The 23233-nt window shown below is 33.8% G+C and overlaps 2 protein-coding genes across 7 annotated transcripts; both read left to right on the top strand.

The window, feature by feature from the left end:
* Positions 1-1460: 1460 nt before the first annotated feature.
* Positions 1461-6627, top strand: LOC115977394 (FGGY carbohydrate kinase domain-containing protein-like). 6 transcript variants are annotated; one of them, XR_004088550.1, is made up of 7 exons: positions 1461-1997; positions 2997-3070; positions 3188-3328; positions 3554-3737; positions 3818-3926; positions 4018-4137; positions 6104-6627. XR_004088550.1 is itself a non-coding variant. In XM_031099225.1 (6 exons), exons 3-6 carry the CDS (start codon positions 3710-3712, stop codon positions 6205-6207), a joined length of 342 nt encoding a protein of 113 aa, XP_030955085.1. In that variant the 5' UTR covers positions 1463-1997; positions 2997-3070; positions 3188-3709; the 3' UTR covers positions 6208-6627. The 6 variants fall into 6 exon arrangements, 3 of the variants coding, with proteins under 3 accessions (XP_030955085.1, XP_030955083.1, XP_030955084.1); XR_004088549.1 differs by having other exon boundaries at positions 3523-3737; XR_004088548.1 differs by having other exon boundaries at positions 3188-3737.
* Positions 6628-13343: 6716 nt separating this feature from the next.
* On the top strand, positions 13344-17730 carry LOC115973975 (receptor kinase-like protein Xa21). The gene is made up of 2 exons (XM_031094210.1): positions 13344-16445; positions 17185-17730. The coding sequence occupies exons 1-2, from the start codon at positions 13460-13462 to the stop codon at positions 17556-17558; spliced, it is 3360 nt and encodes a 1119-aa protein (XP_030950070.1). The 5' UTR covers positions 13344-13459; the 3' UTR covers positions 17559-17730.
* The last annotated feature ends 5503 nt before the right edge of the window (positions 17731-23233 follow it).

Below are 23233 nucleotides of genomic sequence, written 5' to 3'. Positions count from 1 at the left end.
AAAGATGTTTTAAATTTATATTATTCTCATCTTTCTCAAAATTCACGTTGTCCTCTAGAAAAAATTGAAGAACATGATTGGATGTTAGCAGAACTTGTAAGAGACTTTTTAAAGGTTTTTGATGATTCAACAAAAAAATTTTGTGGTGTATATTATCCAACATCTTGTAGAGTTATAATTCAATTGACTAACACTTGTGCAAAATTTTCAAAATTTTATGGGCAATCTTTTGGAATATTTGATGAAACATTAGATTTAATGAGACAAAATTTGACAAATATTGGGGAGATATTCCTTTGATTTTTGGAATGGCTATTATTCTTGATCCTAGATTTAAGATTGAAGAGTTGAATGTTTTTTTAGAAATAATTTATAATGATGAAGTTGAAAAAATTCAAAAGACCATACAATCATTTCAAAATTCAATGACACAATAATTTGATTATTACGGAAATGCTTATAAAAATTCTGAAATTGGTGCCCAAACACAAAACACAAGAAGCTCTTTGTCCTCTACTAGTTTTCTAGATGACCAAGAAGAACAAAATGCTTATCACATGGTTAAAAGAAGAAGAGAACAAGCATCTTCAGTAACATCAGGTGGGTTATCAAAATTTCAACGTTATTTAAATCAACCTTTACTTGAAATTGATGAAGAAGGATCATTTGATTTATTGGGCTGGTGGAAAACAAATCAAATTAAGTATCCCATACTTTCCATTATGGCTTGTGAAATATTATTAGTTCCTGTTTCCACGGTAGCATCGAAAGCATCTTTTTCTGCAGGTGGTAGAGTTGTATCTGACAAGAGATGTGGTCTTAGTCTCGAGACTGTTGAGGCACTTGTGTGCTTAAAGGATTGGAACTTAGCAGACACAAGACGACAAGAAACAGAGCAAGAAGCAGAATTAGTAGAGGCATTTGAGTGATTGAAGTTAGAAAGGCCCGAGTGGATGCCAAGAAGTCCACCATTTAAAGATAATGCTTGGCAAATAGTTATAAAATTTATGTAACAAGTTTTTCAATTTTTATCTTAGATAAAATTATTTGATGTTTCAACACAAATAGATTGAGAATTGCAAATGATAGACAAGTGTGTGGGTGCCAACCTAGTTGGGATGTACACAATTTGTAGTGATGCAACTATTTTTAGTCTAATATATTTATTAAAAATTTAATGTACTTATTTATTCTTATCAATACAAGTTAATTAATTGTTCAATTTCATAGTTTGTAATAATATATAATTATAATTTTTTGGTTAAATTTTTATAACCTCATTGAAGACCTGTTAAAAATGTCCATAAGTAACCCATTAAATCCACTTCACTAACCCAACCTGTTAAAGCCCAAATGGGCATTACCCATGACCATGGGTAGGGCCATGAGCTAGGGATTTTCCATTCAGCCCGGGCCGGCCCGGCCGACAACTGACAACACTATAGCCTGCTCAAATGCTACTTCTTTCATTATTGCTAGTTTTTCTTCATCATTTCACCTTCTCAGCTATTTTCTCCTCCTCTCCTCTTTTTCCTCTCCCTTTTTGTTTCACAAGTCACACCATTTTTGCTTCATCTTGCTCTTCAATTTTATTTTCAACTTTTCTATCACGGTTGAGAGGGTGAGATAGTGAGAGATGATAGAGAGACGAGAAACTACAAGTGCAAAAATGTGATACTGATGAGAGAATGAGAAGGATTATTGGGGATCTAGTGAAAAAGATGCCGACCAAGTTCAGAAAGTGAAAATAAGCAGCCAAAATTCATACCGGCCGGAAAATGAATTTCGGCCAATTTCGGTTGACCGGAACGGGCCGAAATGGGGCGAAATTTAATCCGAGGTGGAATGGAGGGTATTCCGTTTTACACACCGGTACGATATATTCCGGCCGTTCCGGCGGAAACGGAACGGAATCCATATCATTGGTTACTGGGGACTGAGGCTTGCCGCTCTTGATGGGAAAACAAGGCGGAGTTAATTGGCAGCGTCTACCAAAGGTACTAACATGGGCTAATCTAATCATTTTATTCAATTCGTAATATACAATCGGCCATTTTATTAAATTGCACGGTAGTTGGTGTGTGCGCTTTAGCATCGTGCTGCTGGATTTCTATTAGCAACTGCTCTGCTTCATGTTTAGGGCTTTAAAGTTGATTTGCAACCACCTATTACATTTCCTTAAGTGGGCTGAAATTTGATGTCGTAGAACTATTCGAAGTATCATTTAGAAAAATTTTTCTTCTGTGTATCCACTTTGCTCGGTTTTATATTATCACTTCAATGTTGTGCCACTCGACAACTAAACTTTACATGATGTAGGGCAGGGGATAACAAACCTTTCAAATTATACAACTACAGCCAAGCCTGCCTTAGTCCCAAAACTTTTTTGGGATTTGCTACGGATCTCAACGCATTAATCAGGGTTTGATTACATGTATTTTTTTCCGACATTCTATCCTATCCAAAATCATATTTTTTGTTACCTCCTTAATTGACATATATATCATGTTCTATTGCATAGCTGTTCTTATAGCAGTCTCAAAATTTTCTTTTACCCTTTAGCTGGACCATAACAAAAGAAAAAAACCTTTGATTTAATTTGACTTAAGCCTTGAAATCTTCATTGGGTTTTGTATGGTTCTCTTGGTTATTGGAGTCATGGAGATGACGATGATAGGCTGACAATGGCAAAGCAGTTTGTATTTTACATGCTGTTCTTGCATTGATTGGACATCATGTTCATTTGACTGACCATCTTTTATGTTATTTTGTAATATGGAGCGGAGTATGCATTCTCTTGTTGCGTGCCTCCTGAAAGAGATGTCACTTAAGCAGTTTGTCATTGTTATTTTTGCAAATTAAGCTTATCAACAGATCTGAATTTCCATTCCCAAGTCATGTCCGTAATCATTGTGCTGAATTGCGGTTTCTTTATTGTTTCTATGTCTCTCTATTAAACATTTTCTGATACAGACTAATATTTCAGCTTCCTTTAGGTGAAAGAAAATTTGCAAGTATCTTGGTCAATGGTGTTTTGTTGGATGGAATTGGGTGATTGGCTGTCATACAGGTACTTCAAATCTACCAGTCATGAGTAAATCTTCTTTAAGTTCAGGCATCTTTCTTAAGTACAAGTCAATTTGGAATTTAACTTGATGATAATTGGGATTTGTTTTGATTCTTCAAGGGCAAAAGGAGATGATACTTTAGTCTGTGCACCGCGGTGTGCAAATGGACATATCTTGGTCAGGGATATATGCAGAAAGTCAATGAAAAAGATTCCTGAGATATGGAAGCTAGTGGATGGGAGTTCAGGACAGCTTAACATGTAGCATATATGAAATATAATTATTTTCTTGAATGGGTCTTCTTTCTTGATTTTTAAAAACTTATACGTAAATTTTGAGTGTAGTAATTAATAGCAATAACCTTTTATTGCCTGGTCATTATAAAAAATTTTATTTTTAAATTTTAAATTTCAATTTTAATTATTTATTCTACCCTTTGCATTTTCTGCTGCAGTTTGTGACTTGGTAATGAATAATGTCAACAGGACTGTGTAGCTTTTCCTGACCATCTTTTGGGTTCTGGTCTTACTCCAGCTGCCGTGAAGGCAAGAAATTTTGTACTGAAGATTTCACATTGATTTACAGTGGCATGACTTGAGGTCCATTAGCAAAAAAACATATTTATTTAGTTGCAAGAAAATATGAGTCACACTATTTTCCTGGCCTTTGGTGGGTGATTTAACTTGATACTAGTATTCACACCTATTTGTAGCTAATTTCATATGTATATAATTGATTTAAATTTCCAGGAACTGGGTCTTGTAGCAGGAATTCATTTTGAAACTTCACTGATTGATGCTCATGCTGGTGGCGTGGGGGTAATGGAAAGTGTGCCACATTTGGATTCTGAAGCTAGAGGTTATTATGGCTTATCAAAAAATCTTCTTATTAGCATGATTTAGTAGCTTAACTTTGTGTAATATGTTTCTTATAACAATGATATTTTCAGAGTGTGATATGGAAGCTATATGCTACCACATGGTGTTAGTCTGTGGAACTTCTACCTGCCATATGGCCATATCAAGGAGCAAGTTATTCATTCCAGGGGTCAGGGTACCGTTCTGGTCTGGTACACTTCTGGAACTTATGTTCAGCATTTATCTCATGGAATTTGGATCATAATGTGTTGTTTAAAATTTGACAGGCTGAAGAATCATTGTTGAGGCGACTAATCTTTTACATGTATTTTGCATTACTTAAAAAGTAATTAAGTAATAAAAACATTATTAGAAAAATAAGCGGAAAGTATCAACCTTAGGCATACAAAGTAGCCTTGAAACAGTTACATTCTAAATTCAAGAAGCAATAAAGTTCAAGAAAGAATGAGTCGAATGAAGATGGAGTGGTATGTGCAGTTTTATTTCAAGATTTTCTAAAATTGCCAATGTGAGATTGGGATCTAACAGGCAATCTAAGCCCATCCCTCTCTAGATCATTATCACCATTCACCAGAGCCTAGGATTTTGGGGCTAACTTGTCGAAAGTTGGTCATCCTTTATTTGTTATGCTGCTGCAGTCCATTTCCTGTTACACATTCCAAAACTACGATGACTGGCATAAGTGCACACTTTATCAACAAATCTCTCATTAAGTCATTGACAGCAGTACTGCATTAGTCAATTTAAGAATTTTGTTTTTTCTCTTTTGGAAGTTCCTTCCATCACTTCATTGTTAGGCTTCTGAGAGAAGTAGAACCCACAGAAGCATCAACATGATTTTGAAACTCCCTCGGCCTGGTGGAGGCTGGGTTGCCTGTCCTGAAGAAAGTTAAAAGATCTGAAAGGTTAGAGCCTGAAGTGAATGACTTAATCTGCTTTTGGTCATCCCTCTTGCTTGAAATATGGCAAGGGCTTGAGAAGGAAATTTCCAATGAATTATAGCTCAAATAGCACCTCCTTCCCTTGTAACTGCAAGGGTTGATGACCCACCAAGTTTGTGTAACTTAACCAATAGAAAAAGAAGGGGGGGGGGGGGTGAAAAGAGGCTTAGAAAGAGATTATGAAGGAAAAAACTTTTTGTTGCTTTAACTTTTATCTTCCAAATGGACCCTGACGTAGCTATTCAATTAATTGGGCCAATATTACACTATGGTGCTCTTGGAAAAAAGTTGAACTTTGGAGATTGGTGATTAAAAAGAGGATATAAAGATGGCATGGCACATGCTAGTGAGCTCTACCTCCAATGATAGTTCCTTCTCTTGTTATAACAAGTTGGAGGGGGAGTTTGTGGGTTCAAGACCCTTTTGGTGCACGGGTAATCAACCAATAAAAAGCAAAAAAAGTTGGCAAAACTATCTTGAATGATTTCTGAATAAAAAGCTTGACTTGCACAGGAATGTTGATTGGATGATTCATAGTTGTTGGAAAATTCAATTGATAGGATTGTATGGGCATTTCAATGTTTAGTTTCAGTTGAATGGTAAACAGGATCAACGTGCAGGGAATAGTAGTGTGGAGCAATTAGAATAGTGTGTTGAGACAAAAGTTCAGGAAGAGAAAAGAAACAGTGCCACAAGCAAGAGAGAGAAGAAGAGACTGGAGAAACTCTAGGCAAATGTGTCTTTAAAATACTCAAATGAGTTAATCTCTCCCAATTGTTTGAGTCAAAAAGACTAGCTTGCCAAGTAAAACTCTCCTAAATGTAGACAAGACAAAATGGGAAATCAAACCAAAATCTATATTTACCTAATAAAGCTATTAACTTAAAGACCAAGAAAGCACACTTGGTGCTATAAGAAAACCCTACATAAGATATTACATTTGGTCCTATATGCATACATACACACCAAAATAATAATAATGATAACAATTCAAAATTTGAATAAATTAAAAGACTGGAATTCCTTCTCCACCACACTAGTGACAACTACCTCCAAGCCTTAGTCCCAAAGTTAAATGACCTACTGATACAAAATTTTCTGTTTAATAAACAAATGAAGAAATCCATGAGAAAGGTCTGGATGTATTATTTTAGCTTCTCTTAAGCATTAATCTGTACATCTGAAGTATTGGCCTACTTATTCATGATTGCTGTAGGTTGCCTTATAATTGTTCCACCAGGGAACAAGTTTGTGCTTTTGGGTGCTGCCATTCTCGGATCTTGGTGCAGTTTCTGCAAGGAAGTTTTAAAGTCTGAATGAGGTCATGAGGGCCATGAATGCAGCTGGTCAGGTATACAAAATGGTTCTTTTACTATCATTTTTATTCTTTAATTCAATCCTATTTCTTTAAATTCAAGATGAGGTGAGAAAGGTGTTCAAACTCGGCAAGGGACTTGAATGTAGTTCTGGAGTAAAACCTTCCTCATGGTATGCTATTCCATATAGATGGAATCTTCATTGTGTTTGGTCTTGATTTGGAAGCAGGACCTCAAAAGGTTTTGATATGTCAAACTTGCACAAATAGCATGGTATCATCTCAGATATTATGTTTACAATGCTTTGTTTAGCGAGACTGCATATGAGGCCTAGGCTTATATTTTCTCCAAGATTGACCTTGGTGTAAGTCACTTCCTTTTTTCTTTTGTGAGTTTTGGGGATATTCCCATTATTTTTTATTTATTTATTGGTGTGTGTGTGTGTGTGTGTGTGTGTGTGTTTTGGGGGGGGGGGGGGGTGTAATTACGTAAACCTCACTTGAGATTTCAAGAAAAGATTTTATATATCTCTTAAACATTTTATGAAATGGCATTTCCCTTTTGAGGTTTGAATAAATACAACAATGATGTCCATATTTTCTCAAACTACTTAACAAAGGGAACATTTCATTTTAACTAGGATTCCTATTCAAATTGTGCACACTCATGTCACAGATCCTACCAATGAAGAACAATATTGTTGATTTTTAGGGTAAATTACACCAATCTTATAAATTTAATAGAGGAAAATTTTGTCAGTATGACTATTTTCCCTACATTTCTTGCTTGCACCTTTGTTCCCTATAATAAGAGGCCAGTTCGATTTCAGCCCCCTCAAAATAAGGGGTACTTTAGCATTCAATAGTTACGTAAATGGAAAAATAAATAAGAGATTAAATTGTTACACTTGAAAATTTAGAGGGACAAAAATCGAACTTTTAAAGGTGGAGTGACCAAAGTTGAATAAACTTCATATTTGAGGGACAGTAATGTACTTATGTTAGATTTAAAATACCCTTTATAGTCAGTGGTGGAACTCGGAAGGGACCAAGGGCACTAGGATTATTTTTTATTTTTTTATTTCTTATAGAAAAAAAAAAAATATATATATATATATAGTTCTACATATTAATAGGTAATATTTGAGAATATTTTTTCAAAAAATTCTTGGCCCCCTAAAAAATTAAAAATCAGCCCCGAAAAATAAAATTTGTCCATAAAAACGCAAACATTGAAATGGCCACTTAAATTATATTTGGTTATACACTATAACTATGTATTTGGCTTGAGAGTTTGGCTTGTTGCTTATTTAGACTACAAAATTAAAGTTCGAGATTTCGATATTTGGATATGTGTTGCTTAACTCCATCTAAAACATTGTTTAGTTGTTTTTATTTTTATTTTTTTGGTCCTCAACAAAATTACTTTGCAATTAAGCATCATTATCAACTATTAATTTTCTATGTTACAATAAATTCTTAAGTAAAAAATAAATTAAATATCAATTCAATGAACATATAATGAAGTTATTCTTAGTTTGGTGTGGTTTGGATAGGACTTATATGGCGTTTTGCTCTTTTTTTTTTTTTTTTTTTTTTTTCCCACGCGTTTCAGAGACAAAATTTAGCTAAAATGGCTACTGTGCATGAACAGTAGTCGAAATTTTTGACTTTTCAGCACATCAGTGGCTCCCATTCATGGGACCCACAAACTTCACTTTTCAGCAATTTTTTCATTAAAAATGGGTTCAACGGTACTATTCACACATTTAAAAATTATTTTGTTACAATGTTTTTAGTTTTCAGTTTCAGCAAAATAAGTTCTATCCAAACGAACTTTTTGTTACTTTTGCGTTTTTCAAAAAAAATAAAATAAAATAAAAAATAAAAAATGATGCTTTTCACTGTTTGAGTTAGTACCGTGCAAGTTACAATATTTTTTTTTTTTTTTCTCTTTTGATCTCAGCCACACACATCTTTTCCCTTTAATTGTTTTCTACTCAGCTACTCTCATTAGTTATTTATGCTCTTTACTCTCATTTCTCCTCTTCAGCTTTCACTCTTTAGACTGCTGCTCCTTTCAAGTCTCAGTGTCTCACACTCTCGCCTCTCAGACTCAGAAGTCAAAACTCAGTCATCAGCTACCTTCATTTCTCTTCCAAACCCTAATCCGGCCGAACAAAAATTAGTTTTTTTTCCCTCTCAATCTTAGAATCTCAGGCTCTCACCTAACCATTTTTCTCTTCTTTTTTGCTCTCAGCCAGACAGTCGCATAATGTTTCTTCCAAACCCTAATCCCGCCGAACAATTAGTAGTGTTTCCCTCTCAATCTCAGATTTTCAGGCTCCCAGGATATAACCGAACGAACTGCACTGAGCCACTAAAATTAACCGCAACTTGTGTAGATCAGGTTTTATCTTCCAAAAGTGAGGTGCGGTTAAGCATAGGGTGAAACTGCACCCTATAGGTGTGATGCAAAAAACCTGTCCAAAACTGACCAAAACGAACCGTGTACACCGCTACATCACACTCATCGATCATGGTGGAGTTCTATTTTTCATCCATCATTTTTCATTATTTGTGAATTCTAATGCATAAAATTGTTTATTAAAAAAATATCATCATTTTAAAAGGGGAAAAAATATTCATGTAGATCTTGAGGATCGAGAGATAAAGTGCCCATTTGGATTGAGCTTATTGCGTATCTGTGCTTTGAGTATCACCTTTTTTTTTTTTTTTTCATTTCAACGCATATGATGGGTAAGCACACTGTTCATGCACATGAATTCACTGTGCAGAAGACAAAGTTCACTGTTCATGGGACCCACAACCATTTTATTCATAAAAAAATATTAAAAATGGGTCCCATAATACTATTCACATATTTAAAAATTATTTTGCTACAATGTGTAAGAGACAAAGTTCACTATTCATGTACTGTTCATCAGACCCACAACTATTTTATTCTTTAAAAAATATTATAAATGGGTCTCACGGCACCAATCACACATTAAAAAATTATTTTACTACAGTATTTTCAGTTTTCAGCAAAATAAGCTGTATCCAAACGAACCCTGAGTCGAAAGCAACGAACAAGAAATTGAAATGAGAAATAAGAGAGTTTGGGAAGCGAAGAGAAAAGGAAACTTAAAAGAAGCAAGAGACATTTAGATTAAAAAAAGGAAAATGATAAGGAATGTCCTTAGAGCAATAATTAACAATCCATTTAAAGAAAAATTTTATAAGAAAAGGAAAAAAAAAAAATAGCCATTAATATTTTAATAACTTTTTTCACTTTCTATAAAAGTAGTGTCAAAATTTTCTTAAAATAGATTATTAACTATTACCCTAAGAGAGCTCATTAGCATAACCCTTAAAAAAAATAGAGAATAAATTAAATTAATTCATCTCAGTACAAATATATTATTTATATATAAGAGTTAGACTTAACTACTTGCTTCTTAGTGTGAATCCAAAGTAAATTAAAAAAATTTTAATTTACTTTGGATTATGAGGAAACACTCGATCAAGAAGCAAGCCTACATGCTTGCTAAAAAAGTTTTAATTTACTTTGGATTATGAGGAAACACTTGATTAAGAAGCAAGCACGGGATTATGAAGAAACACTTGATTGAGAAGCAGGCACGGGATTATGAGGAAACACTTGATCGAGAAGCAAGCATGTTATGAGGAAACACTTGATCAAGAAGCAAGCTTACATGCTTGCTTCTCGATCAAGTGTTTCCTCATAAACCCCTTTTTCTGGTTTTATGAACTGCACATCACACTAGGCCTGTTCAAGGATATACTGACACCAACAAAACCGGTCTGACCACACTGCCCTACCCCGCTCAGGGCTCCGCTGAAGGTTTCCGGCACGGTGGTCGGCTACAGATTTTCAGTGCTGACGTCGGATCGGTACGGCCATGGACGCCAAGATGTGCACACCAACAAAGACCGAACCAACCCGAGCATGTTTTATATATATATTACCTAATATGTATAAAAAGAAGAACAGGCCTAACGTTCAGTTCATCCATGAACACTGAACAGGGTCGTTCTTATCAAAAAGAATTCTGAATTCTTATCCATGAGTGTACACTGTATAGGCATAACGTCCTTATCAAAAAAAATTGAATTAGAAAGGTCGTTGGCCTGTGAGGCTTTGTCCAAAAACGTGTGTCAGGAATAGTTATAGTCTATCTTTGGGTGGTCTTGTCTAAGTAAATCTAGTGTCTCCCACTTTCAGTTTTTGGAAAAAAGAAGATATAAAAAATGTTGTATGGCCAAATGAGTTAGTGGGGGTACAGTCATGCCACAGTTGCCACTTGCGTTTTTTGGTGAAAAAAAAAAAAAAAATGCCGCATGGGTTGGTCATTCTTTAATCATTCATCAACCTTGAAAACGCACACGGGTTAATAGACAAGATTATGTGCCGGTTTGGATCCAACTTATCACGTCCACATTTTGCTTCTTCCGTGTTATTCCTTCTTTTTTTTTCTTTGAAACCCGTATTTGTTGACTTTTCCACGGTGAACAGTGCACTCATACACTGTTCACGGACTCACAAATTCTACTTTCAGTAACTTTTTCATTAAAAATAGGTCCCACAATATTATTAACATATTTAAAAATTTCTTTACTACAATATTTTCAGTTTTCAATTTTAACCGAATAAGTTCTGTCTAAAAACCAAAAGACTTGTTGAAATTTTGAGCAAAGACCAAAAGATTTGTCGGTGAAACACGTCGAAAAAAAAGATATCTGCCATCAATTTGTATTGAAGAAAACAAAATACAAATCTTACCAAAAGATTCAATGAACCTTGAAAACGTGTGGTTTAGATCAGTAGACTTACTGTTGAACTCCCAAAGACTTTGAAAAGCTGAAGTTTTGTAAGTTTGGATTGTATAATAATTGCTTGATTCTTATTATAGTAAATTGCTGTCTGCCATCACCTCCCACTTGCACAATAAATTGGCAATTTTTTTCTCGTAATGTACTGTACAAGTCATTTCTAGTCAAAGTCATTTCTAGTCACTACTGTTGCTATTGCTAGCTCACTGTTTTGGCATTTACTCCTAATCATATTGTTGTTGAGTGGAAGTATCCCATTAAAAAAAAAATTATGTAAAAAATTTGTCTCCTAACTTATATATATTATCATTGTTTTTTGTTTTTTTTTTTTTTAATAAAAAAAAGTTTAATGCGACTATAGTCAACCATCTGAAGTGGTTTTTTACTTTAAAAAATTGAAAACAATTACTTAGCCATTTATTCCTTGTCGACCAAGGTACAAGTATTTTGTTTAAACGGAATTGGTTTTTTTTTTTTGTAATGCTTTTAAAAAAAATTTATTAAAAAAAAACATAATAGTAGTATGAAATTTTTTTTAAAAATAATTAATTAATAAACACCCTTTTAAGAAAATGCTTTTAAAAACTTTTTATTAAAAAAAAAAAACACAATAGTAGTAAGAAAATTTTTCTAAAATAATTAATTAATAAATAAACCATTATTAAAAAATAAGTTTTACTATAAAGTTGAAAATGATATTCTAATAGAATCGTAGGCTTGATTACCTTCTCACGTAGAACTATCATAATAGAAAAAATATTTTATTAATGTGTGCCCGTAGGGCACACATTAATTTCCATTTTTAGAAAAAAATTTCTCGAAAATTGAAAAAGTGATGACAGCTTTTTCAATTCCCGATAAAATATTTTCACAAATAGAAAGTTTAATGTGTGACCTAAGGGCACACATTAACCGGATCCATAGAAAAATAGAGGTTTACCGACACTGAGAAAAAGTGAAAATAGCTATTCTTTTTTCTCTTTCACAAAAACTTGGCCATTTATTTCTTGTCATGTGCGGTACAAGTCTTGTCTAGTGTGAATCGATAGCTCTCTGTTTCTCCATTTTCTAGGCCCCATTCATTCCTTGAATGCAAACCACAAAGGTGGAATTTTGGGACGCACACATCTATAGACTTCCAAATTTGTAATTGCCTCTTGTGTAATTTAACTTACCGACTAAAAAAAAAAATCTTCCAAGTGAGATTGGCAGATTGCCCTATTATTTCGGAGGGAATGTGCAAAATAGCTGTGTAAAGGGCTTGTATATAGTTAGGTAAGCAACGTTGGAAAGAATAATGGAAAGTAGCATTTCGAGTTTTAGAAACTCGAGTTCCACATTAAAAATCGAGTCTCAAAAACTCACTTTGTACTCATTTTGTGGTGTTGAGTTGGGTGAAAATCCACATTGATCTCGAGTTTTAGAACTCGAGTTCCTATAGTGGCGTTTTAAAGTCCTATAGTGACGTTTTAAAGTCCTATAGCGACATTTCCCTGCAAATTCTTTTTTATATGATCAACCCACACTTCAAGGAGCCTATAGTGGCGTTTTTAATCCTTATAGTGACATTTTAAATTCCTATAGCGGCGTTTTCCTGCAAAAAATTTTTTATAAGATGATCACCCAGTACCAGGTTCAGGGAGCCCTATAGTGGCGTTTTTAAGCCCTATAGTGACGTTTTAAAGCCCTATAGCGGCGTTTTCCTGCAATTTATGGAACTCGAGTTTTTAAAACTCGATTTCCACGTAGATTTTTTCCACATCAGACTCATCCGCTTATAAATCGAGACTTAAAAACTCGAGTTTTTTCTTGGAACTCGAGTTTTAGACACTCGAGATGCTACTTTTCAACATTGTTTTGAAACGTGACAACTAACTAAATTTTTTGATATTTATTGTTATTTGGAAAGGGTGTTCATTATTTCGTAGGGTTTAACTCAACAATAAATCCAAATACAACTTATTTCATAATTTAAAAAAGAAAAAGGTGAAATTTTTTTATCTTCCAACTGAGAAGATGTTTGGTACATTTAAACAACCGTTTTCAGTGGTTAAACACTAAAATACTTATTTTCACATCATTTTTTAATTCACACGTATTTTCATAATACTTAAACAAAATTTCTAATCAAATGGCTATAATAGCATATTGATTCATGCCTTTTAATGCATTCAATCTCACTTTTTTTCCTCTTTTTAATTAATTATTATTGTTTATATATATATATATATATATATATATACATATATAAATATATAAAGCTAGTGTGAATACAGTCAAGCATATGAAGCGGTTTTCTTTAGAAAAGCTGAAAAATAATCAAAAGAAGACCACACAAAGGGCTATTCTATCTTAGTTCCAGAGTTCAAAGAGTATTCTGTGTCTCTCTGGTGCAAACTCATGATGCCAATAGAGAGGCCATCCATTCACTTGCTCTTGGCTTTTCTGTTAGTGCATTCATTCGTACTTCAATTGTCCCAATCTGCCAGCAACTTTACTGATCAATCAGCTCTCATTGCCTTCAATTCCAAGATCAACAATACTGACTTGGCTGGTAATTGGTCCACAAGAACAAACTTCTGTAACTGGATTGGAGTCACTTGCAGCCTACGAAGACAAAGAGTCACAGCCTTGAACCTCTCCTACCTTGGTCTCCAAGGCACTATTTCACCTCATGTTGGCAACCTCTCCTTCCTAGTCTCACTCGATCTTTCTAACAACAGCTTCTATGGTTTCCTGCCTCATGAGATTAGTCATCTACACCGCTTGAGGGAACTTGTCTTGTCATACAACTTATTGGAAGGTAGTATCCCTCCAACTATACATAATTGCCACAAGCTTGAATATTTATCTCTTCCAGGAAACGAGTTAAATGGTAGCATACCTAGAAGTTTAGGCATGTTACCAATGCTTCGCTATTTAGACCTTGGTATAAACCGTCTTATGGGTGCAATTCCATGGTCCCTAAGCAATGTTTCATCGTTAGAGTTCTTGAATTTGGAATCCAATCTCCTTTCTGGTCCTTTTCCTCATGTCATCTTTAACATATCCTCTCTTACCAATATTTTCCTTTCATCAAATTACATCTCAGGAACTCTTCCTATGGAACTCTGCACCCACTGTCCTAATCTTCAAGGACTTTATCTTTCAGAAAACAGTTTAGGCGGTCAGCTTCCTTCACAAATCCATTACTGTAGAAACCTTGTAGCAATATCTCTGTCATACAATAAGTTTGTTGGAAGTATTACAAAAGGTATTGGGAGTTTAGAAAACCTTGAACTGCTCTATCTTGGTGGTAACGATTTAAGTGGTAACATACCTCCTAGCCTAGGTAACCTTTCGAGGTTACAAGAGTTCTATATTGAAGATAACAATATTAAAGGAAGCATTCCGAGTGATTCATGGCATTTTACTAATCTATATATATTGAATTTTGAATTGAATGATCTCACAGGGACAATACCCAACAACATTTTAAACATTTCCTCTCTTCAAGAGATCTCCTTAGTAGAAAATTCTTTGTACGGAAATCTTCCATTAGATATTGGGCTTTCTTGTCCTAATCTTGAAACTTTGTATTTGGGTGGCAACAAACTTAGTGGTCATATCCAATCGGATATTTCAAATTGTTCCAATCTCGCCCAAGTAGATTTTGGGAGGAACTCACTCTCTGGACCAATACCCAAAAGTCTTGGAAACTTAAAATACCTTCAAATTCTTGTTCTGTATGACAATCAGCTAACAGCGGAGCCTGGAGAGCAAGAGATGACTTTCCTTTCATCTTTATCTAATTGCATATTTTTGGAAGAGCTGGTTATATCGTTCAATTCCTTCAATACTACAATTCCAGATTACATCGGAAACTTATCCATTTCACTTAAAAAATTCATTGCAAGTTATAACCAAATCAAGGGTCAAATTCCAATGAAAATTGGTTCCTTGAAAAACTTGACCTTTCTTGATTTGAGCTATAACAATTTGACTGGAAACATACCATCAACATTAGGAGGAGTTGAAGGGTTGCAGAGGTTGCTTCTTAGAGTCAACAATATTGGAGGAAACATTCCAAAAGAACTTTGTCAGCTAAGGAATTTGGGACAGTTAGTTCTCTCACATAACAAAATCTCTGGACCCATCCCAAATTGCCTTGGAAACCTCAATCTTTTGCAGAGATTAAACTTGAGTCATAACAGATTGACATCATCAATCCCACTGAAAGTATGGAGCATTGAAAATCTGCTGTTCTTGGATTTATCATCGAATTACTTCAATGGATCTTTGTCTCCAAACATGAGAGAACTAGATGCTATTATATTCATAGATTTGTCTTGTAACCAAATTACTGGAAATATTCCAAGTATCATTGGTTTTTTTCAAACCCTAAGTAGTCTTAATTTGTCAAAGAACTCATTTCAAGGAGATATTCCAAAATCTTTCGGATCTTTGAAAGGATTGGATCAGTTGGACCTCTCGAACAACAATCTCTCTGGTGCAATTCCTAAGTCTCTTGTGGCACTTCCATATCTCAAGTATTTGAATTTGTCTTTCAACAAGCTATCAGGAGAGATTCCATCTAGTGGAGCTTTTATAAACTTCACAGCGGAATCATTTTTAGGCAATGAACTTCTTTGTGGGAATCCAATTTTTGGAGTTCCACCTTGTACAAGTCAGATTTCTTCTCAACGATCAAGGGTGAAGCAAATTTTGCTTAGATATATTATTCCTGCCATTGCATCAATTATAATCTTTACAGCACTGGTTACTATGCTAAGAAGACACCCAAAATGTAAAATCCAGATTCCAAGTTTTATTAACACATTGCGTGCAGTGGATTATAGAATGATATCATATCATGAGCTTTGTCGTGGGACAAACAACTTCTGTGAAAGCAACTTGCTTGGAATTGGAGGTTTTGGCTTTGTTTACAAAGGGGTACTATTTGATGGGACCATTGTTGCTATCAAAGTTCTAAACTTGCAATTGGAGGGTGCTTTAAGAAGTTTTGATGTTGAATGCAAAGTGTTAAGGGCAATCCGACATAGGAATCTAGTTAAAGTCATTAGTACATGCTCCAACCCCGAGTTTAGAGCTTTGGTGCTACAATACATGTCAAATGGTAGTCTTGAAAAGTGGTTATACTCTCACAACTATTGCTTGAATCTTGTTCAAAGAGTAAGCATTATGGTTGATGTTGCATTAGCGTTGGATTATCTCCACAACGGTCAATCAGAATCCATGGTGCATTGTGATTTGAAGCCTAGCAATATCCTATTGGATGAGGACATGGTTGCGCATGTTGGTGACTTTGGCATTGCAAAGATTTTAGTTGAAAACAAGGACGCAACCTATACCAAAACCATTGGTACAATTGGCTACATTGCACCAGGTATGCATGTATTAGGTTAATTTAACATTAATAGTGGTTAATTTTAGGAATAACCATGAGTGTGGTAGTTTTCATCAGCTCAGTGATGTAGTTGCATTAGATTCTTATGAATATACCCTTAAATTATTTGTTTTATGCATTATGCTCACAAGTTAAATACAAATTATTTTTGTTGAGAGTACATATACAAATTAATTTAATATTACTTTAATATTGGACTTGTTAATGCAGCCATGGTATTGACATGGCTTGCCTTATGCCCTCTTATAGCCCATTTTATAGTCATTTCACTATTCAAGGTAATGATCCTATTTGATAAGTTATTTTAAAATTGACTAGAAAAGTTCAGCTATGGCGCTCAGTTTGGGAGTTGAGAGTTGAAAATAATTACAAAACTATTCCATCAATATTAGGGACATAGCCTTTTTTGACAAATTGTCAACATTACTTTTATATAGAACCTACATTAATACCTATTTTATTATTTGCAAGTCACAATGGCATACTTGAAAAATAAATAAATAAAAGAATCAAGTATACATATATACATCAATTGATGGATCATGGATAGTTACAACAAACAATTTTTTTTTTTTTTAATGTATGAATGTGTATATATATGTGTGTGTGTGTGTGTGTGTGTGTGTGTGTGTATTAAGGTTATATTTGTAAATTATTTATGGAAACATCTATGTGGGTCACTAACTTAAAATTTTCTTGACAAATGTGAGCATGATAGAGTATGGTTCTGAAGGAAGAGTATCTACCAAAGGTGACATTTATAGTTATGGGATAATCTTGTTAGAGATGATCACAAGAAAGAAACCTACCGATGAAATATTTGTTGGAGAACTAGGTATGAGGCAATGGATTGCATCACTTCATGACCAAATGGAAGTTGTGGACGATGGTTTGCTTAGGATAGAAGAGGGAAGAGATGTAACTGCCTTGCAAACTATTCTTTCATCTATCTTGGAACTAGGCTTGAGGTGTTCGGAAGAATTACCAAATGGAAGACTTGACATCAAGGATGTGGTGGCCAAGGTTAACAAAATCAAATTGACACTACTTGGAAACAGAAATAGGGGTGGAAACAGAAATAGGGGTGTCTGATATTTATGTTATTGCTCAAATTTCGTTTGTGTGCACTTGAAGAGACCTTGTTAAAGCTTGTGTTCCTTTTTTTATTTTATTTTTTCAGGCCAAAATTTAGTTACTTTATATTGATAATTTGGTTTGTAGCGATACTATAGGAAATTCAATGGTATCTTTTTGTAATTTTGGAATATGTATTTTTATTTAGATTGATCTTAATAGATTCAAATAAAATACTTATCTGAGAATTTCTCAAAATTTTAATGGATTCTTAGTTTCTTTTCCCTTGATTCGTCAAGATTTCATTGAGGTAAAACAATATCTTGCTTTACTATATTTTCGTTCTACATTATAAAACCCCAAATTAACTCCAAAAAAAAAAAAAAAAAAAAAAAAAAAAAAAAAAAACCTAATTTTCAAATAAGGAAACTCCCAAATCCACGAGTTAGGGCTCCCCAAATTTGATCTCCACTAGCTTCTTCCTCAACATAAGCAACCAACTTGCACTCCTCCGTGGTAGGAACGAAGAAATTGAGGCCAGCATTCATATCACTCGTGAGATTAGTCCTCATGCATTGTAATTTTTTCTTGGATTTCATTGCTCTTTTAAATGTTCATTTGTCCTTAACTGAGAGGAAATAATATGCTGGGAAAGTAAATATATATTTGATTTTAATTTACAAATACTCATTCTAGACGAGGCTTTAAAATTCCTTTCAGCTTACTCCTTGTAAAAATTAAAAAAAATAAATAAATAAACAACTTAATTCCATGACTTTGGATTCAAATCATGCTACTTGAATTAGTCAAGCTCTGAGATTCCATTTCCATGTATATAATATATATGCCACCTTTAATTCTTCTCTGTCATCATCTCACTTCCATAAGTACCTGGCCCTTTATTTTTTGTAATCATGATAGGATATTGAATTCCAACTTCCAAGTGAGATTGTCAATCAGTTTACAGTTCAAAGGGCACTTCCTTAAGTGCGTTTGTAAATTTACCAATTAAAAATAGAAAAACAAATTCTAATTGAGATGAGCCTAACTTCAACGAGAAAAAAATCTTCCAACTATTGTGACTTATCCCATGTTATGTTCCATTTTATCCCTCTGCTTTCTTCATCAACATTGATTGGACTAGAATTTTGGGACATGCCGCTTTTGATAAAGTGGAAAAATTTTAAATGCACTTTTTGTCCCTACATTTTGGGTCATTTCTCGATTTGATTCCTAAACTGATTTTGCTTCTAAGTAAGTCATTGATTTTTTAAAATGGTCCCTGTTGTCAACCCAGTAACAGAAAAATCTGAGATGGCAAACGGAGTGCATAGATGGCATGTTAGATGCTGTTATGACTAATAAAATAACATTAATAAATACCACGTCAGCATCCATGTCTGCATTTTAATGACAAGTCAGCATTTTAATTAATAAAAAAATTTAAAAAATTTTTAAAAAATTAAACTGAAAAAATTCAAAATCAAAAACAAAAAAGGAAAAAACTTTTTCATAATTTGAGTTATCTATAGTTGAAATTATAAGCCGATCTGGGTTTTTTTCTTTTCCATTTTCTTGTGGATTCCAATTCCTGTTTGTATTTCTTTTCTTCTCCGCCAGGTACATCCCATTTCCCAAACTTTCTTTCTTTCGTTTCTTGGTTTTTGTTTTCATTGACCCAACTTTAACTACTGCAATTCTTATTCCGGATCTGGGTTTTTTTCTTTTCCATTTTCTCGTGGATTCCAATTCCTGTTTGTATTTCAACTCCAATAACTTAGATTATTCGACTTGTTCGAGGTTGAGAGAAAAAATGCTTTGTTTTGTTTGTTAGTGAGCCGTTTGGAGGTTTCAAAAGTTTGGTACTATTTAGTATTTACTTATAAAAACCCGAGATCTGGTCGTTGTTTTCGAATTGTATCTAATAGTGTTTCGTTTGAGCTAAGGTTGTTGGATTCTATATTGGGTTTCGTTAACACACGTTGTGTGTTTCGCTTGTTGAATAAAAAACTCAGATCTGGGTTGGTTATAGTTTAAGGTTAGGTGCACTTTCTTTCCCATTTGTGGGTTTATGGGTTTGATTTCTTGGGTTTATTGGGTTTGATTTACTGAATGTTTATGGGTTTGATTTCTTAGATTTATTGGGTGGTTTATGAGTTTGATTTCATGGATTTATTAGGTTTGATTTATTGGATGTTTATGGGTTTGATTTCTTGGATTTATTGGGTTTGATTTGGAGAAGAACATGAAGCATGAAGTTCATGTCCTAGGGAAGAAGAAGAATAATGTTCTTCTAAAAAAGTTTTTTTTTTTTTTTTTTTTTGAATTTGTTCAGTTTAATTTTTTTTAAATTGTTTTTTTTTATTAATTAAAATGCTGACATGGATGCTGACGTGGTATTTATTAATGTTATTTTATTAGCCACATCAGCATCTAACATGCCACCTATGCACTCCGTTTGCCACCTCAGATTTTTTTGTTACTGGGTTGACGGCAGGGACCATTTTAAAAACGATTTTAAAAAATCAAGGACTGACCCAGGAGCAAAATTAGTTTAGGGACCAAATCGAGAAATTACCCAAAATATAGGGACCAAAAGTGCATTTATGCCTATTATATTCACACATAAGGGTCGAATAACCATGTTGCATACCCATCATGAATATGATACATCTAAAATGATTTTGTATTAATAAGCTATACCAATGAAACGGCAAGACTATCCTGAATTAAGAGCTTTGGTGCTACAATACATGTCAAATGGTAGAAAGTGGTTATACTCTCACAACTATTGCTTGAATCATGTTCAAAGAGTAAGCATTATGGTTGATGTTGCATTAGTGTTGGATTATCTCCACAATGGTCAATCAGAATCTGTGGTGCATTGTGATTTAAAGCCTAGCAATATTCTATTGGATGAGGACATGGTTGTGCATGTTGGTGACTTTGGCATTGCAAAGATTTTTTAGTTGAAAACAAGGACGCAACCCATACCAAAACCATCGAGGGTACAATTGGCTACATTGCACCAGGTATGCATGTATTAAGGTTAATTTCGTGAATAACATTAATAGTGGTTAATTTTAGGAATAACCATGAGAGTGGTATTTTTCATCAACTCAGTAATGTAGTTGCATTAGATTCTTATGAAAATACCCTTAAATTATTTGTTTTATGCATTTTGCTCACATGTCAAATACAAATTAATTTTGTTGAGAGAACAAATACAAATTAATTTAATATTACTTTAATATTGGAATCGTTAATGCAACCATGGTATTGGCATGGCTTGCCTTATGCCCACTCATAGCTCATTTCATAGCCATCGACACTATTCAAGGTAATGATCCTATTGGATAAGTTATCCTAAAATTGACTAGAAAAATTCAGCTATGGTGCTCAGTTTGAGAGTTGAGAGTTGAAAATAATTCAAAACTATTCCATCAGTATTAGGGACATAACCATTTTTAACAAATTGTCATCATTACTTTTATATAGAACCCACATTAACACTAATTTTATTATTTGCAAATCACAGTGGTATACTATAAATAAATAAATAAAAGAATCAAGTGTATATATATATATATATATATATCATTTGATGGATCATGGATGTTATAGTAAAATAATAATAATAATAATGTATAAAGCTATGTATATATATCAGTGTATTAAGTTTATATTTGTAAATTACTCTTGGAAACATATATGTGGGTCACTAACTTAAAGATTTCTTGACAAATATGAGCATGATATAGTATGGTTCTGAGGAAGAATATCCACTAGAGGTGACATTTATAGTTATGGGATAACCTTGTTGGAGATGAACACAAGAAAGAAACCTACCGATGAAATATTTGTTGGAGTACTAGGTAAGAGGCAATGGATTGCATTACTTCATGACCTAATGGAAGCTGTGGATGATGGTTTGCTTAGGATAGAAGACGGAAGAGATGTAATTGCCTTGCAAACTATTGTTTCATCTATCTTGGAACTAGGCTTGAGGTGTTTGGAAGAATTACCAAATGGAAGACTTGACATCAAGGATGTGGTGGCCAAGGTTAACAAAATCAAATTGACACTACTTGGAAACAAAAGTAGGGGTGTCTGATATTTATGTTATTGCTCAAATTCCGTATGTGTGCACTTGAAGAGACCTCATTAAAGCTTGTGTCCCTTTTTTTTTTTTTTTTAAGGCCAAAATTTAGTTATTTTATTTTGATAATTTGGTTTGTAGCAATACTATAGGAAATTCAATGGTATCTTTTTGTAATTTTGGAATATGTATTTTTATTTAGACTGATTTTAGTAGATTCAAATAAAATACTTATCTAAGAATATCTAAAAATTTTAATGGATTCTTAGTTTCTTTTCCCTTGATTCGTCAAGATTTCATTGAGGTAAAACAATATCTTGCTTTACTATATTTTTGTTCTACATTACAAAACACTAAATTAACCCCCTAAAAAAACCTAATTTTCAGATAATGAAACTCCCAAATCCACGAGTTAGGGCTTCCCAAATTTGATCTCCACTAGCTTCTTCCTCAGCACAAGCAACCAACTTGCAGTACTCCTCCGTGTTGGGAATGAAGAAATTAAGGTCAACATTCATATCACTTGTGAGATTAGTCTTCATGCATTGTAATTTTTTTTCTTGGATTTCACTGCTCTTTTGAATGTTCAATTGTACTTAACTAAGAGGAAATAACATGCTGGGAAAGTAAATATGTATTTGATTTTAGTTTACAAATACTCATTCTAATGGAGCTTTAAAATTCCTTGAAGCTAACTCCCCTATAAAAATTTAAAAAAAAAAAGAAAAAAAAAAAAAAAAGAAGAACACTTAATTCCTTGACTTTGGATTCAAATCATACTACTTGAATTAGTCAAGCTCGAGATTCCATTTCCATGTATATGATATGTGTGCTACCTTTAATTCTACTCTGTCATCATCTCACTTCCATAATTACTTGGCCATTTTTTTTTTTTGGTAATCATGATAGGGTATTGAATTCCAACTTCCAAGTGAGATTGTCAATCAGTTTACAATTCAAAGGGCACTTCCTTAAGTGCGTTTGTAAATTTACCCATTAAAAATAGAAAAACATATTCTAATTGAGATGAGCCTAACTTCAGCGAGAAAAAATCTTACAACTATTATGATTCATCCCATGTCATGTTCCATAGATTTCTTGTGTTTATCCCTCTTTTTTCTTCGTCACCATAGACAAGACTAGAATTTTGAGACATGCCACTTTTGGTAAAGTGGAAAAAATTTATATTATGTTCACACATAGGGTCGAATAACCATGCTGCATACGCATCATGAATATAATACATCTGAAATGATTATGTATTAAGAAGTTGTACCAATGAAACGGCAAGACTATCCTATTCCAAATAGCCTTCTCTGTCTCTCTTGTGCACACACATTATGCTAATGGAAACCACCTAGAAACCCCGTATGGTTGCTATTTTTACACCACTTAAACCCAGTATTGTATTATGGCATGAAACCACCTAGAAACAAATGAGACTTGCCACTAGTCGAACCCACAATTCCAAGACTCTCGTGTGTGATGGATCATTTGGATTCCTACCAGTAAACCACCTCCCATAGGAGATGTAAATGTGCTCAGATTTATCTTGGGTAATTGAAGCAGAAAATAATATATATACATATATACT

Source organism: Quercus lobata, chromosome 2 (assembly GCF_001633185.2).
Source record: "Quercus lobata isolate SW786 chromosome 2, ValleyOak3.0 Primary Assembly, whole genome shotgun sequence".
In the NCBI taxonomy this organism is placed as follows: domain Eukaryota; kingdom Viridiplantae; phylum Streptophyta; class Magnoliopsida; order Fagales; family Fagaceae; genus Quercus; species Quercus lobata.
This window is presented reverse-complemented; position numbering and strand designations above follow the sequence as displayed.